Source organism: Boleophthalmus pectinirostris, unplaced genomic scaffold (genome assembly GCF_026225935.1).
Source record: "Boleophthalmus pectinirostris isolate CB_2022bp ecotype Guang Dong unplaced genomic scaffold, ASM2622593v1 HiC_scaffold_10, whole genome shotgun sequence".
In the NCBI taxonomy this organism is placed as follows: Eukaryota; Metazoa; Chordata; class Actinopteri; order Gobiiformes; family Gobiidae; genus Boleophthalmus; species Boleophthalmus pectinirostris.
The window spans coordinates 24,577,925-24,592,572 of NW_026570971.1; the positions used below are offsets into that span (position 1 = coordinate 24,577,925).

Here is a 14,648-nt window from a genome sequence, read left to right on the forward strand (position 1 = left end):
TTTTACTGCTCAAAAATACCTAGGATAACAGAAATTCTGACAGTGTGCGGGGTCGCCCCTCCACAGATCTGACTTGTAACTTGGTCTGCTTTGGTCTCCATGAAGCTAGAAAGTTTTAATGCCATACTGTGAAACATTAAAGACAAAACAATAACATCGCTATGAAGAAAAGCATTTGACACACTCTCCACCAGAAAAGTTACACAATGCACTTTTTGAAGCAACATCTCTGTGATTCCATGGAAACTGTTTTATGCCATACTGTAGAATAGTATCATTTAAAAGGACCAAAATTTCCATGGAAACAAGCAGAAGCCCTCCTCCAGAGTATATACAGTTTTGTAACCACAATTAGGGCTGAGATAGTAATGAATATATAATCATTTAAGTGAATATAGTATGAGTAGTTGACTACGAAAGTCATTGTTTTTGAAGTTGTCAGCGCCAACTATATTGTCCAGGTCTCAACAGGTGTCTTTCTGTCTCTCACTCTCTCAGGTGAAACTGCATCCTCTGAAACCCTGCATTAATCTCCATTTCCACACAGACGCCAAAACCATGGAAGACGCTTAGAGGAGAGAGGGAGAGGGAGAAAGAGGGAGAGCCGGGGGGTGGAGGAAGTGTGGCAGTAATATAAGCAAACAGAAGAGAGGAAATGGTCTGGTCCTAATGAGCAGTGGTGCATTCAGGAGCAGCTCGGAGCTCCCAGAAAATGCTTTATGGACAGGCCTTGACACCCACAGGAAGTGTAAACATGGGTCAAGTGTTAAAGTCCAACCCGCCAATTCTCACCTCCATTAAACTGGTGTGAGGAGTGGAAGGGGGGTTTAAGCACCTGGGACCCCCCTATGCGGCAATGCTTCGTAAAACAGCTTCACAAGTCGCTACGCTTGTCAAACACGTCTCTATGCAGTTATGGAGTCGACTGTGACCTTCATATTTAGACCAGTTAGACCTCGGGGGGTTCACACGAAAACTGACACACAACAAGATTTAGACATGACAATCACCCAACATCTGCTCTGTCAAACTTTGGATCTAAGTTTTACACATTTGAATTTGGTCACTACAAGTTTTTACCAATTTTACTCCCTACATCTGTACAACAACTCACCCTTATGTAACATAAGGGTCAGTCCATATGAAATCAGCCATTTTCAAGGAATCTGCCCTATGAGCCATCTCAGGTTTGGCTGAAAAAAAATCAAAAAAAATTCTAAAATCACCAAATGAAAGAATCTAAAATTTTTGCTCAATCCCTTGAGTTGTTCCTGAGTTATGGCTCATTGAAATTTTGGGGCCATGCTCTCCTTTTCTGAAGTCTTAATTTATAAGCATGTTTGAGAGACCATAACTTCATAAAAAATAGAGCTAGGAAGCTGAAATTTGTATTTTTGTAGATTCTTGGTCATAGATTCTGAATCTGTTGTCAAATATTGTGTATCTTTATTAAGGGGGGCACTGTGGGCCCCCAAAATCTCACATTTGATTGATCAAAGGCAAATTACAATTGTAATACTCATTCCCCGTTAAATCACAAAGTAGTCTCTGATTTTATAACCATGGCTTTCAGTACCACCATATGTGTATCATTTTTGCACAAAAATATTACAAGAAGGCAGTAACATTAACAAGGGAAAATTTGATACTGACACAAAAGTTACCAAAATACAGTAATCTGGTCTGTTATTTGTTCAACTGCTAGAAATTACATTTTTAAAATTCAGTGTGAAAAACAACCTCAGTGGAAAATATCAACATACTGAACAAATATTTGCCACTTACATGTAGATCATGTGTATTGGTATCTTGCACACTAAGTGTTCCTAACTACTAATGAACTTCAGAAGTAATGTTTGGATCCTCTACAGTGTCAAGGCAATAATTTTGTGCTCTTCTTCCCTGAATTTCTGGTACCATAATACAACAGATTATGTGCTAAAATGGAATCCAGCATGGTTCTGCCGATGTTCAAGAGGTCAGATGAGGGTTCTGTTGTCTCCATTCATGAATCTCATGTTCATCTGAACACTCTGAAATGTTCCCAATGAACCACCTGATGTCATAAATACATGCCATGTATTGACCTGGCTAGTACAGAGAGATGTCTGGCACAATCTCATTTTGTATTTCAGATACTGACACTTCAGTACATAAATTATCTTGATATATTCTCCTCATTTGTAATTTACCATTTGACAGAGGAATGAAACTGTGGTGTGAGCTTGTACCATTCACAGTCTTTGCCTTGCTATAGCACTCTTTAAGTTCGGAACTAAGTCCATGGTTTGTAATGTCTTTAGAGCTTGGAAAGAAAAACTTCACATTCTTTATGTTTTGTGAAGCCCACTCAAACATCTGGAGTGCAGTCAAAATTTGATTGCTGTGAATTGTCTGAAGACTGGTGCTTGCACCCAAACCTTTTACTGTGCCACCAAAACCATCACAAACAATGTAGCCACAAATAATCTCCAATTGTCTTCCCTTATAACAAGCAACTAGTCTTTAAGACTATTAAAAGTAATTGAACCTTTCTAGCTGGTGGAAAAGTACCTAAGCTCCACCAAAAATGATCTGTGAGAGCTCATTTTCAAAAATTCCATTGGAAATGAAGGAAGTTAATAGTAGATGTTTTTATTACTCATTATTCAGCCAAATCTGTGATGGCTCATAGGGAAGGGCTGATTTCATATGGACTGACCCATAACGCTATGTCCTCTCAATCATCATATCATTGTTGCACTGTCCTATGACCTCTTGTTTATAGCTGAGATTTTTTTTTTAACTCTTTGTTATTATATTATATACATATTATATACTGTGTCCAAATAAATTCCTTTGTCGCTCATTAAAGTTTATCTAAGTCTAAGTCGAATTATTTGGACACAGTATCTCACACGTCACAATATATTATAATAATAAAGAAAAGGAAAAATTGCAATAATACATTAAAAATAAGTAGCAAAAATTGCCAGACTAGAGGACGGTGTCAAATGAGGCATGATTTTATAAATGTACAAGTATATGTACAAGTAAAAATAAAATATAGAAAATAAAATATGGGTAAGCAGGAGTGTCCATGATGGAGAGAGGTCAGCTAGGCAAACAGATATAACATTTTTGAATCTTTTATGAATTCTTCTTATATGTGCACTGTGTAACATTCTGGTAGGGATTCCAAGACCTGCTTGTCTTCATGGAAATGTTATTGCTTTGTCTAGGATGTCCCATAGTACACCATTAAACTCATTTATGTCCATGGAGACAAGCCATCAATGCATCCAGGCCAAGTGAAAGGTCAGATCTGTTGAGAGGGTAGCTCGCTCACTGTGGGAATAAATTTTTTTGTAGTATTTGATTAAATGCAACATAAATGAGGTTAATACCATACTGTGAATACTTTCAGGCAAGCAATAATATCTCCATGGAAACAAGCTTGTGATGGACCCCTGTCAGAAAAGTTACACAGTGCACATATTAAAATAATATATTCTACTGGGGAGTGTCATTTTAACCACTCCAAACCAGGTTAAAACAGCAGTAGCTCAGTCAGTAAAAGCATTTGTCCATTGATCTGAAGGTTTGCGGTTCGAATCCTGTTCCTGACATCAACATCACTGGTTGAGTGGTGAGATCCACTGATCCACAGCTTGGTGGTGTGATTCCAGCTCTCACAGATGAATGCTGCCATTGCATCCTTGGGCAAAACACTTAATCTACCTCGCCCCTAGTGTCTGTGTACACTGGTGTGTAAGTGCCTTGAAGGTGATAAATAACTAGGCTTAGCTATTTTGTATAATCACTTCTATAGTTCATTATTATACCGAGGTCATTTGAGGATAAGGGCTCTGATCACAGCTGAGACTCATACATATACATCAAGACAAATGCGTGATATTTCAATCTATCTAACAGCAAACTAACTCAATAGGACAAGAACTACTGATAGGGATGATGTCATGACTTGTTAGCCAGATAACACCCCAGATAGAGTCGGATTGGACAGTGCAATATGCCAAGAGACCTGGTTAGCCTGTGCACCAATGAAGAGGCGCTAAGTCTAAACCACGGTAGCTTCCCACTATAGTTTGGGTATAAAAGTCATTGTATAGGCATAAAACATGTAGTCTCTGCATGGGAATGTCAGCACAGACTCCCTATACAAGTATGGATTTTTAATATTGGAAAAAGTAAATTATCTGGACTTTATTTCTGTTTCAAGCCTAGTTTTTTTCTAAGAACATGAGAGGAAAAGGTTGTTTTCCTCAACAAAAGCACTATATAAAAATGTGACCATTTACCATTAGAATTAAACAATATATTATGTAAATGATGTGCTGTATTATTTGTCCCAATAAACTCACCATAACATAGCTCAAGTCTTCCACAAATCTGGAAAGATGGCTCAGAAACTCTCCAAAACTCAATACAAAGCATCCCCCTAGTCTGTGAAAGTCCTACTTAAAAAAAAAAAAAAAAAAGAATATTGCACAAGTTAGTTTAACAATTTTCCCTCTAACCCTAATTGTTAATTGTTAAATAAACAGTATATTATTAAGCTAATTGGATTTTTATATGGCAATATGACTTTTGTATTTTCTGTTCTAACTACACTCTTCAGTAGGCTAGTTTTAGGTGGGCCTTGTGTCTTGGTGGTTGTCATGGTAACAGTGACAGTGCCTTTGAACTGAGTCTGTCTCACCTGAGCGCCCAACGACAACACCAGGACAAGGCTGAGAGAGCAGGAGCTAAACAAGATAATGGGCACTTTATCAACAGATAAAAAGCTCTTCGTGTATTTGGTTTAGTCATCAGAGAATGAGTGAGCAGGTAGATTTAAAGGGCCCATATTATTTACTCTCTTTATGTTATAATGTTTCAAATCAAAAACATATCTAGAGTTGTGTTTTGTTTCATTAATGCATAAAAAAATAATAATAATAATTCCCATATTTAGGCTGAGTTTTTCTCTCAAACAGAAAACACTACATCTCCAAAGCTCAAAATACTACCATTTACCTTTTGTTGAGTTGAGATTGACAATTTCAGTGCCAAAATCATCCAAATGTTTCTAGTGAAAGTGTATGGAGTTTAAAAACACACTGGAGCACTTCCTGTATTACCACATGACATGACAAGGTGGAACAGATTGTTTTCAGTTTGAGAGAAGAACTCAGCCAAATGTGCAGGGTTTGTGTGTTAAACGTGTGTGAATGAAACAAAACCTGCCCTTTAACAGTGCACTAAGTGACTATATACGGTTGGGGCTCTGTCACCTGCTTGTTTCTATGGATATGTCATTGTTCTACCTGGAATGTTCCACAGTATGACATTAAAAACATTTACCTTACATTGATTCAATTACAGGTGGTTCTATAGCTCAAAAATATCTAGAATAACAGGCATTCTGAGTATGAGCGGGGTCGCCTCACCACAGATCTAACCTGTAACTTGGTCTGGTTTGGTCTCCGTAAAAATAGAAAGGTTTAATACCATACAGTCCCTGACAAAAGTCTTGTCGCTTATCCATTTTGTAGAAACAAAAGCTTATAACCTGACTTTAAATTAATCGATTGGTTTTAGAAATGTCTCATATGAAAGCTAAAACCCTCCCAAATTATGCTCAATATACTAAAATAAATTTGCTTCACTGAGGAAAGATTGATAATTTAATGAACACAGAAATGTCAGATTTTGGCAAGACAAAAGTTTTGTCGCTTACAGAAAATTTAACAAATAATTTATTTCAAATACAAAAATATGTTGCATAACGTCAGTGAATTAAGTAGTGGTGCTGTGAGATCCATATTTAATATCCTGTATGACTTCCATGAGCTTGAAGGACGCATCCATGCGGTTCCACAATGATTCATACAATTTGTTGATGAAGTCATCAGGAATAGCAAAGAAAGCAGTCTTACATGCCTCCCAGAGTTCATCAAGATTCTTTGGTTTTGTCTTCCATGCTTCCTCTTTCATTCTACCCCAGACATGCTCAATGATGTTCATGTCTGGTGACTGGGCTGGCCAGTCCTGGAGCACCTTGATCTTCTTCGCCTTGAGAAACTTTGATGTAGAGATAGAAGTATGCGATGGAGCACCATCCTGCTGCAAAATTTGACCCCTTTTATGGTTGGGAATGTAAGAGGTAGCTAATACTTCTTGATATTTTGGGCTATTGATATTGCCTTCCACCCTGCAAATGTCTTGCACACTCCCAGACTGGATGTAACCCCAGACCTTGATTTTTCCACCGCCAGACTTAACTGTTTTCTGGTGAATCTTGGATCCATGTGGGCTCCAGTAGGTCTCCTGCAATATTTGTGGCGACTGTGATGTAATTCAACCGAGGATTCATCTGAGAAATCCACCTTCTGCCACTTTTCCAGTGTCCATCCTTTTAGCAGGCTGTGGGCCTTGGCAAATGCCACACAGTTTTTTAATTGCCTTTTGTTTAGTGCTGGTTTCTGTGCATGGAGGCAATTTTGAGACAGAATTCTACAAACTGTTGTGGTTGACACAGGGACTTGAGGTGACCAGGCCTGGTGGAGCTCTGCTGCAGTGGAAAAGGGGCTGGCCTTGGATTTTCAAAACCGGACCTGGGCTTGTCAAAAACATCTCCAGTCATTTCAGATCTTTTTCTTATTCTTTGTACTTGAAGCTGAGACACATTGAAGGTGTCAGCCACCTCAGCAGTGGATCCGGTCTTCAGCCTCTTGATAATTAACGCTTTGGTCTCAGGGTGGATCTTAGGCATGTTGTCAGAGGTCAAGTTGCAGTTGATGTGAAGGTCTGGTGTGCTGGGGTTCTTTTTATACACACCCACTAATTGATTGATCAGTAACTGATCACAGGTGAGGCTGTAATCTAGGATTGGGTGCATCATATGACAAGGCGACAAGACTTTTGTCTTGCCAAAATCTGACCTTTCTGTGTTCATTAAATGATCAATCTTTCCTCAGTGAAGCAAATTTATTTTAGTATATTGAGCATAATTTGGGAGGGTTTTAGCTTTCATATGAGACATTTCTAAAACCAATCGATTAATTTAAAGTCAGGTTATAAGCTTTTGTTTCTACAAAATGGATAAGCGACAAGACTTTAGTCAGGGACTGTATTGTGGAGCATTTTTGACAGATTCTTCACCAGAAAGTTAGACAATACACCTAAATAAATTAATGAATTCTAATGAGTCATTCTCTATGTTAATAAGTGTTTACCTGCCTCATTATGGCCTCATTCACTCAGATTCATTTCAGAGTGCAAGTGCTAGACAGTCCAATACACACAGACCATTCCCAGGGCAGGTTCAGCGCCAGAAACCTGCTCCTCAGAGGCTAATCCCTAATTAGTTTGGTAATAACATGAACTTTCATTATAATGAATAGACTGAGGGCTGCTGTATTTGAATGGCGCAGGGAGTAGCTCGTATGGGACAAAAAACTGGTGTCGATGTAAATGAAGTTGTGTACTCTTGACAGGGTCCTCCTCCTCCTCCCGCTCTCACATGGAAATACTAAACACACACAACACAGCCAGGAATTAGGAGCCACAATTCACCGTAACATGGAGGAATCAATGTTATCTGGGTTTAAACTGGTCAAGTGAAACTGGAGAGGGATGTAGTAGTTTTAATTTAAGATAAGGTTGGGGAAGGTGTAAAGTCAAAACAGTGAAATAGGTTTGTTCTGTTTATGGGATGGTTTTATAGAAAGTACTGAAAGATATCTTTGGTAATCGTAAAATATATACAGATTTTGGATTTCCAGTTGATGTTGAGTTAAACTAAGACCTGAAAGTAAAAAAACACTGGAACAATATTTACTTACATTTTTCATTAAAATTAAGTCTACTTGAATTAAAATAGTGGGGTTTTAATTGTAAATGCATCTAAAAGTATTACTTAATTGCTAGTTTGGTAATTCTTGCTATGAAACTATATTGTTCAGAGCACTTAATTGGTTTGCATGCTGTAATAATTTTGAAAAGAAAGAAAAAAAGATTATGGTTTATGTCAAAACTGGGCTCCAGGCCATAAACCAGGCCCCAGAGAAAAAAGGAAAAAAAAAAGAAAGAAGAAATTTTACTTCTTGTTTACAGTCTACTACCATATCTATGTGTTTTATACTCATAATATACCATAACTTAACCTGGAAAACAGCCATGATTAAGAGTTTGATGCTTTTTGCACTTGTAGGTTTTCAGCAGTCCCTAAAATAATTTTGTTTATTATGAGAAAAAAATGTTGTGGACTGCTGGTTTACATGACTCAAAACTGCTCAAAAAGTTGTACATGCAATTGACATTTTCTTTTTAAAGTTCTCTCTTGTTTACATCTTTCCCCTGTATCCTGTCCTTAAGCCTGGGCCCACCCTGTCAGAGCAGTAGTGTAGTGGATGTGTATTAGAGCCAGACAGAATGAACCTGCCCATTCACAGGAGCCCATTCATAGTCAAGGTGACGTCCACTGCCCCTCCGACCCCATAGCCCATATATACAATCTTATATACAAACCAATGGGGCACTAGTTCATAAAGTCATTACAGATGCGAAGGAGCAGTGTAGGGTACAGTGGTTGTTAAAAGTATCGAGAAGGTGACAAGAGACTCCCCTTTTCAGTGTAGTAATAATAATGATGACAGTGTTTCTACATGCTTTTGTTTGGTTCAATCATGTGTGAACTGAGAGCAGAGCTGCAGTTTTTCCATCTCACTTCTATGACAGCTACAAAATACTGCTCTTGTAGAAAGGTTTACGGTCTCCACTGTTTGTAGATGGCCACTTTGATCCCTCAGCAAAAACACTTAAGGCTGTGTCAAGTTATATGAGCCATTAATAATGCTATAATGTGCTTTCACTTGTTGTTTGAATTACACACCACTGTAGTTGTCAATATGTGCATTACATGAATTTATGAATTAAGCTTTTGAGGACAATAAAGGTTATTACTAAGAAGCACATAACAAAATATAGGTTCTACAGTATGTACTCAGTTTCTTTTAAAGAGTTTAAAAATGTGGTAATTTTTCTATGAATGAATGACTGGATTCACAACAGAAGAGTATGACTTGTGTGTATCCTTCCTAAAAAATTGGAAAGACATTACATTTGAACTGGAAATCTGTAAAATGTAATCATATTTGTTCATTCCAAACATAAATTAAAGGGAAAAAAGAAGTATCAAATAACAATAATGTGTATGCATTTTGAAAAGAATTTATATGGTATGCATCCAAATTGAGCCAACATTGCAATACTTGGACAACTAGTATTTACTACTAAAACTGTAGTGTGACTATTCAATATACCCAATTCAAATACAATGTAAATCAACAAAATAGTTGTAGTAGAAGTGGTGATTGATATTACAGCCATTTATAAACATACTGGAGGTCTTTCTGTTGGCATTATTGCTTTGAAATCGCAAAGGGCCATAGTAGTCAGTCTTGCTTTTGCTGTGGTGTGTCCTCAAGTTAAAAATATGAGAGTTTGAATCTGGAAAATGGATTATGCTTGTCTGTAATATGGTCAGTGTTTTGTTTTTTTTTTTTTTGTTTTTTCAGTTTTATGGTAAAGGGAATGTTAAATAAAATGACATGTCTTTGACCATCTTATGAATATATTTAAAAGTCAAACAACAAAAGCTTTTTCTAACAGATATCAAAATTAAGTTAAAGTTTTAAACCTTATTACCAAATTACCTTTGAGCATTAATGACCACAGTGGACGATTGCTTCTTCATGAATAGGAGCCCATTTAGGAGGATGGCCCTTGCAGCTATTAGGGCAGTGGTGGGCCTCTCTCTGCCCCAGCGCAATGACTATGAATGGGCCTCCTCTCTCCCGCCGTGTATTCCTTGTCTGGCTTCAATACACAAGTGGTCCACACAGCATCGACCTGGGGCAGACAGCAGAGCGAGGGAGAGTCAGAGAGAGGGCCAGTCCCTATCACATGGAAAAGAGGTTATATGTATATGTTCATGGAATGGATTTTTGGACAAAATGCCAAAACTGTCAGACTGTTCATGTCGCATTGTATACTGTTTTAAGACCTTAATGACGAGGTTCTGACAATAAAAGAGTTGATAGAGAATAAACATAAGTGGTATTGTGACAGTCAGAAGAGCCGGAAGAGCCTCCTGGAGAACTTTCCTTAGGAACGGTGGCTACAGTGTTAGTTATGCAATATTCTGTATGAATGTGTTCAATTTGAGGAAGGGAAACAAGAGCACAAGATGTGAGAAGAAACCCAGATGTCACAAGAAAAGACTTCTTCAAGTAAAGTGACAGTTCATGGTCACCAAGCCTCTTGACACCCAACTTACAAATTTTATCACTATAGGAAATATAATTAGTGAATTTAAGCAGTTTTTGTAATCAAAAACAATTTTAAGATAAAAGGTCTGTGCAGAAAAATGTTTCCATGGGCATGAACACATACTAAGTTAGTTATGAGGGGAAAAACAATATTGGATGATATCTAGTGTTTTTAAGTATTTTCAGGCTGAGTTAAATCACGGGTCAAATTTGACCCGGTAACACTAAAGACGCGTGTAGCTTTCTAACACAATACAAGGGTTAAATCTTTCTATATTCGTGGAGACCATACCAGGCTACAGGTTACAGGTCAGATCTGTGGAGAGGCGACCACGCTCACACTCAGAATGCCTGTTTTTGTAGGTATTTTTGAGTAGCAAAACCACCTGTAATTAAATAAATGTAGAGTCGAGATTTTTCATGTCATATTGTGGAACGTTCCAGGCAGAGAAGAGACATATCAATAGAAACAAGCAGGTTATGGACTCCCAGTCAAAAAGTTACATCATGCACCTTTAACTACAGGATTAAAAGTTAAACAAACAGGTCTAGATCAAAGCAGTAATATTCTTCAAGCAGTAATTTTATGGACACTTTACACCCTTCCATTAATGTGAAGCTTTGGTCCATATTTGTTACCTCTAATGATGCTTAATAATTGGGTTTGAAGGTGGATTTGCTTGTGCCTGTGTTTGCATAAAGATGACTAATGACTTCTACACTACGAGGATAAATTATGTGAGGAAATTATCATGTGAAATTAAATATATAAAAATTAATTGTTAAACAGAAACAAAAACAAAATATACTGTATAAGTACGATATTCATGAGTATAGTATTAAGAAAACACATTTTGATATTTTGTACTAAAGACCAAAACATATACTTACATTTGTTTGAACTATTGCTAAAACTTATGAAACTGGCTTGTATAATTATGCCATATTTGACACACTATTTTTGATACTTATTTTTAAAAAATTACCATTTATATTTTTTGCGCTTTATTAAAATAGCCTGTTTATTGTAATATGTGAGCCACTTTGTCCAAATAATTTCCCTTGTAGAGCAATAAAGTTTGTCTAGATCTAAATCTGAAATATTCTGGAAAAAAAAAATGAATGAAACCAACATTTTCCTTTAATTCATATCTTAATTTGAGTCTAATGTAACTGCAAACATTAGACTGTTGGACGTGGGCACGTTATTATGACCCTTATAGAAAAGTAAACAGCGTCTGGAGTGGGTGGTCTTGGAAACCCCATCAGAAGAACCAGGGTCTTTGTAGCGAGCGACTCAACATCGTCTGTGTTTGCCCTCTTCATTAGACATTCTCCCGCGAATAAATAGGGCCCCGCGCGGTCAAAAGAGCTGGCGACTCGCTACGTGCTTTAAATGTGTTTTAACAGTTACTTAAAGGGCCGCGGACGCATCTCAGCCGCTTAACAAACGATGGAAATGAGCCCGCGGAGTTTGCAGAGCTGGTCATAATCCCAGTTGAAAGAAAGTGGCGCTTTGTCCCGATGCTGTAAGAAGCAAATGACTTCCTTCAACTTCAAAACACGGCCCACAAACCAGCGGCCTTTTAGCGCTTACAGTTGAGATTTAGGATTTACGCACGTATCCAGATGCTATATACGCACTTAAACGGGGGAAAGGCAGTTAAAGAAATAATTATTATAGGGAACGTGACTGAGATATTGTTCGGGACATGACCAGTTTAGGGCAAGTGTCCACTCAAGTTCATTTGGATCAAAGCCGCACTGGAATTACAATGCACAATACAATGGCCCATTCACAGGAGCGCAATTTACACGTCACATGAACGTTTAATTTAAATCTTTAACTTTCTCTCATCTCTCATTAAGATTGTTAATGGTATTTAAGTATTCTTCCATCTTTGAGGCAGCCTAGAGCTGTACATAATAAAGACATTTTAAAGTAAAATGTTGGACTTGGTTCATTTTAGACCTTTATGAGTTTCCTTTGTATTTCTCAAAGTGCTAAAATTTGCATCACTTAAGTCCAGTCACCAAAACCAGACATGTCCAGTTTTGGTGCGAGATTTGTTGGAGCTTGTACACAGCATTTCTATTTGACGAGGACTGATCAAATGTATCCAACATTTAAGTTTGATTTAATAATGAAACGAAATGCATTTAAAAATAAACCTTTTCCAAAAATTAATTGTATAAAAACCTGAAACAATAATTCTAAACAAAAATATCGGACTTGTTATTTTAAAAGACCACAGCCACCGCGATCAGCTTTTCTGTTTAGGAGAATAAGTTGTGTGCGTAAAGCTGGATAGATAAGGGCACGTTTGCTTGTGTAGGCCATTATCGTTGGTACATAGTTAGCGGGATTTATCACTGTGATTTCTGTTAAATTTTACGATAAGAGTTGATTAATCTCTAGTTTCGGATGTAAAACTAAGTCACACCAGCATCCCCAGAGTGAGAATCGCGTGTGGATTAACGCTGACATTGAGTAAACGTGAAAAGGGCCGCGATGGTAGAAGTGCACGCAGCCGCCGGGTTTCACGCCTCCATTACGGCCCAGTTCGAGAAGCCACACTGCCGCTGTTAAAACCCACACTCTGCTAAAAGCCACGCTGATTTGATACAGGAAAAAGATTATGGACTGTTTGCGTAAAGGAGTGATTCTTTATTTGCAACTAGCTGAGAGAAATGCATGGATGGCCACACTAAAACTATCCAGTACAATTCTTAATTCTTAACAATAGCCTACATAAAACTACAGTAACGTCTTTATTGTGAGAAGTCGATGGTCACGCTCCTAAGAGCATCTGCGACTTAAAAGAGACCAGGAACTAAGATGATTTGGCAACATCAAGGGTTTCTCAGCGGTAATGATTACATTTGGACTTAAGATCCATGCAAAGAATTTGTAGCCCAATAAATCCCCCTGTAGCCCCCACTGCTCAGGGTCTCTTCAAAAGCACCAGGCTACATTCAAAGGCGGAGGATGTTTGACTATCCCAGCTTGTACTACTTCTCCACCAATTAATTGGATACGTCGGGATGTGCGCCTCTCACAAGTGCTACTTAGAAAGACAATAGGCTGGTTGGGGGCTGTTGACACCTCCGCGTCCGGGCGCTCTATAAAAGAGGAGGGTCCCGGTCCAAAGTCATTCAGCGTTCAGCTTTTCTAGGAGCAACACCTCCACTACAACCACTGAGAACTTAATTTGGCTTTTTGGACTCTGCCTCAGGATGCAGGCTAACGGATACGTGCCCCTCTACTACCAGAGCAGCCCGTGCTCTGCACCAACAAAACCGTCCTCTGGAAAATCTTTTACAATCGACGCGCTTTTAGCTAAACCGGACCCCCTCCCAAGCAGTGACCGGGCTAGTCCCGTGTCCTGCGGGGTCAAATACCCAGCAGCTCCCGCCGCTACAATGCCTCTCGCTGGAACTATGTCCGGAGCGCCCTACGTCTATTCTCACAACGTGCTGCACCCCGCAGTGCACACGCAGCCCGGATACTCCGTCTACTGCTGCCCTCCGTACACGTACGGAGCATCGTGCCGCAACACCTTTTACGCACAAGGTCTGTTGAGTTTCACAGTATTTGTCTTTTCTCCTTTCGACTTATTCATTATGTATATATCTGTTGTATTTGGCAGAGATGTTAATCTTCTCTTGTATTTTCAGGTCCAATGTCCAAAATGAGCCCCAGTCTGCACTCCTTCAAAACCAAAGGGGGAAAGTCCAAGCGCCTGCGCACCAGCTTCACCAGTGAGCAGCTGTCGCGGCTGGAGAAGGAGTTCGCCCGGCAGCAGTACATGGTGGGCTCAGAGCGGTTCCTGTTGGCCTCCGCGCTGCAGCTCACCGAGGCCCAGGTCAAAGTCTGGTTCCAGAACCGACGCATTAAGTGGCGCAAACAGAGTCTGGAGCAGCAGCAGGCCAAACTAGCCAAACTGGGCCTGGCTCCGCCCAAAAGCCCCGGCTCCCAGGGCAACGGAGATGAGGGCGACGACTTCTCAGACTCCTCAGACGTTGATATCGATGTTTCAGACGACTGCATCGACCACTGCTGATCCTGTGATCTGCTCTAAAGACTTTGTACATAGCGGCACATGAACTATTTAATAGATGTATAGTTTATTTAATTTGTACTTTTACTGCTCTTTGAAGGGTCCACTTGATGCATTTTTGTAAATGGCAATGGAATATTCAGAAATATATTTTATGATAACATATCTTCTGTCTTTTGATTCATTTAAGATAAGAGGCCTATATATAATGGGTATTTTCAGTGTAACAATTCAGTTAAATTACACTTTTACTAGAATACTTTTTACTTTT

The 14,648-nt window shown here is 38.8% G+C and overlaps 1 protein-coding gene across 1 annotated transcript; it reads left to right on the forward strand.

Annotated features, from left to right (window-relative positions):
• Window positions 1–13,489: 13,489 nt before the first annotated feature.
• Window positions 13,490–14,380, forward strand: noto (notochord homeobox). Its single transcript, XM_055154662.1, has 2 exons — window positions 13,490–13,890; window positions 13,995–14,380. The coding sequence occupies exons 1-2, from the start codon at window positions 13,554–13,556 to the stop codon at window positions 14,378–14,380; spliced, it is 723 nt and encodes a 240-aa protein (XP_055010637.1). The 5' UTR covers window positions 13,490–13,553.
• Window positions 14,381–14,648: the final 268 nt, after the last annotated feature.

What these genes read in the sequence shown, in the direction of transcription:
- noto (XM_055154662.1), top strand. Translation starts at nt 13,554, where the DNA reads ATGCAGGCTAACGGATACGTGCCCCTCTACTACCAGAGCAGCCCGTGC. An exon ending in CAACACCTTTTACGCACAAG is followed by an intron (nt 13,891 to 13,994) that starts GTCTGTTGAGTT and finishes TTGTATTTTCAG; the next exon opens with GTCCAATGTCCAAAATGAGC.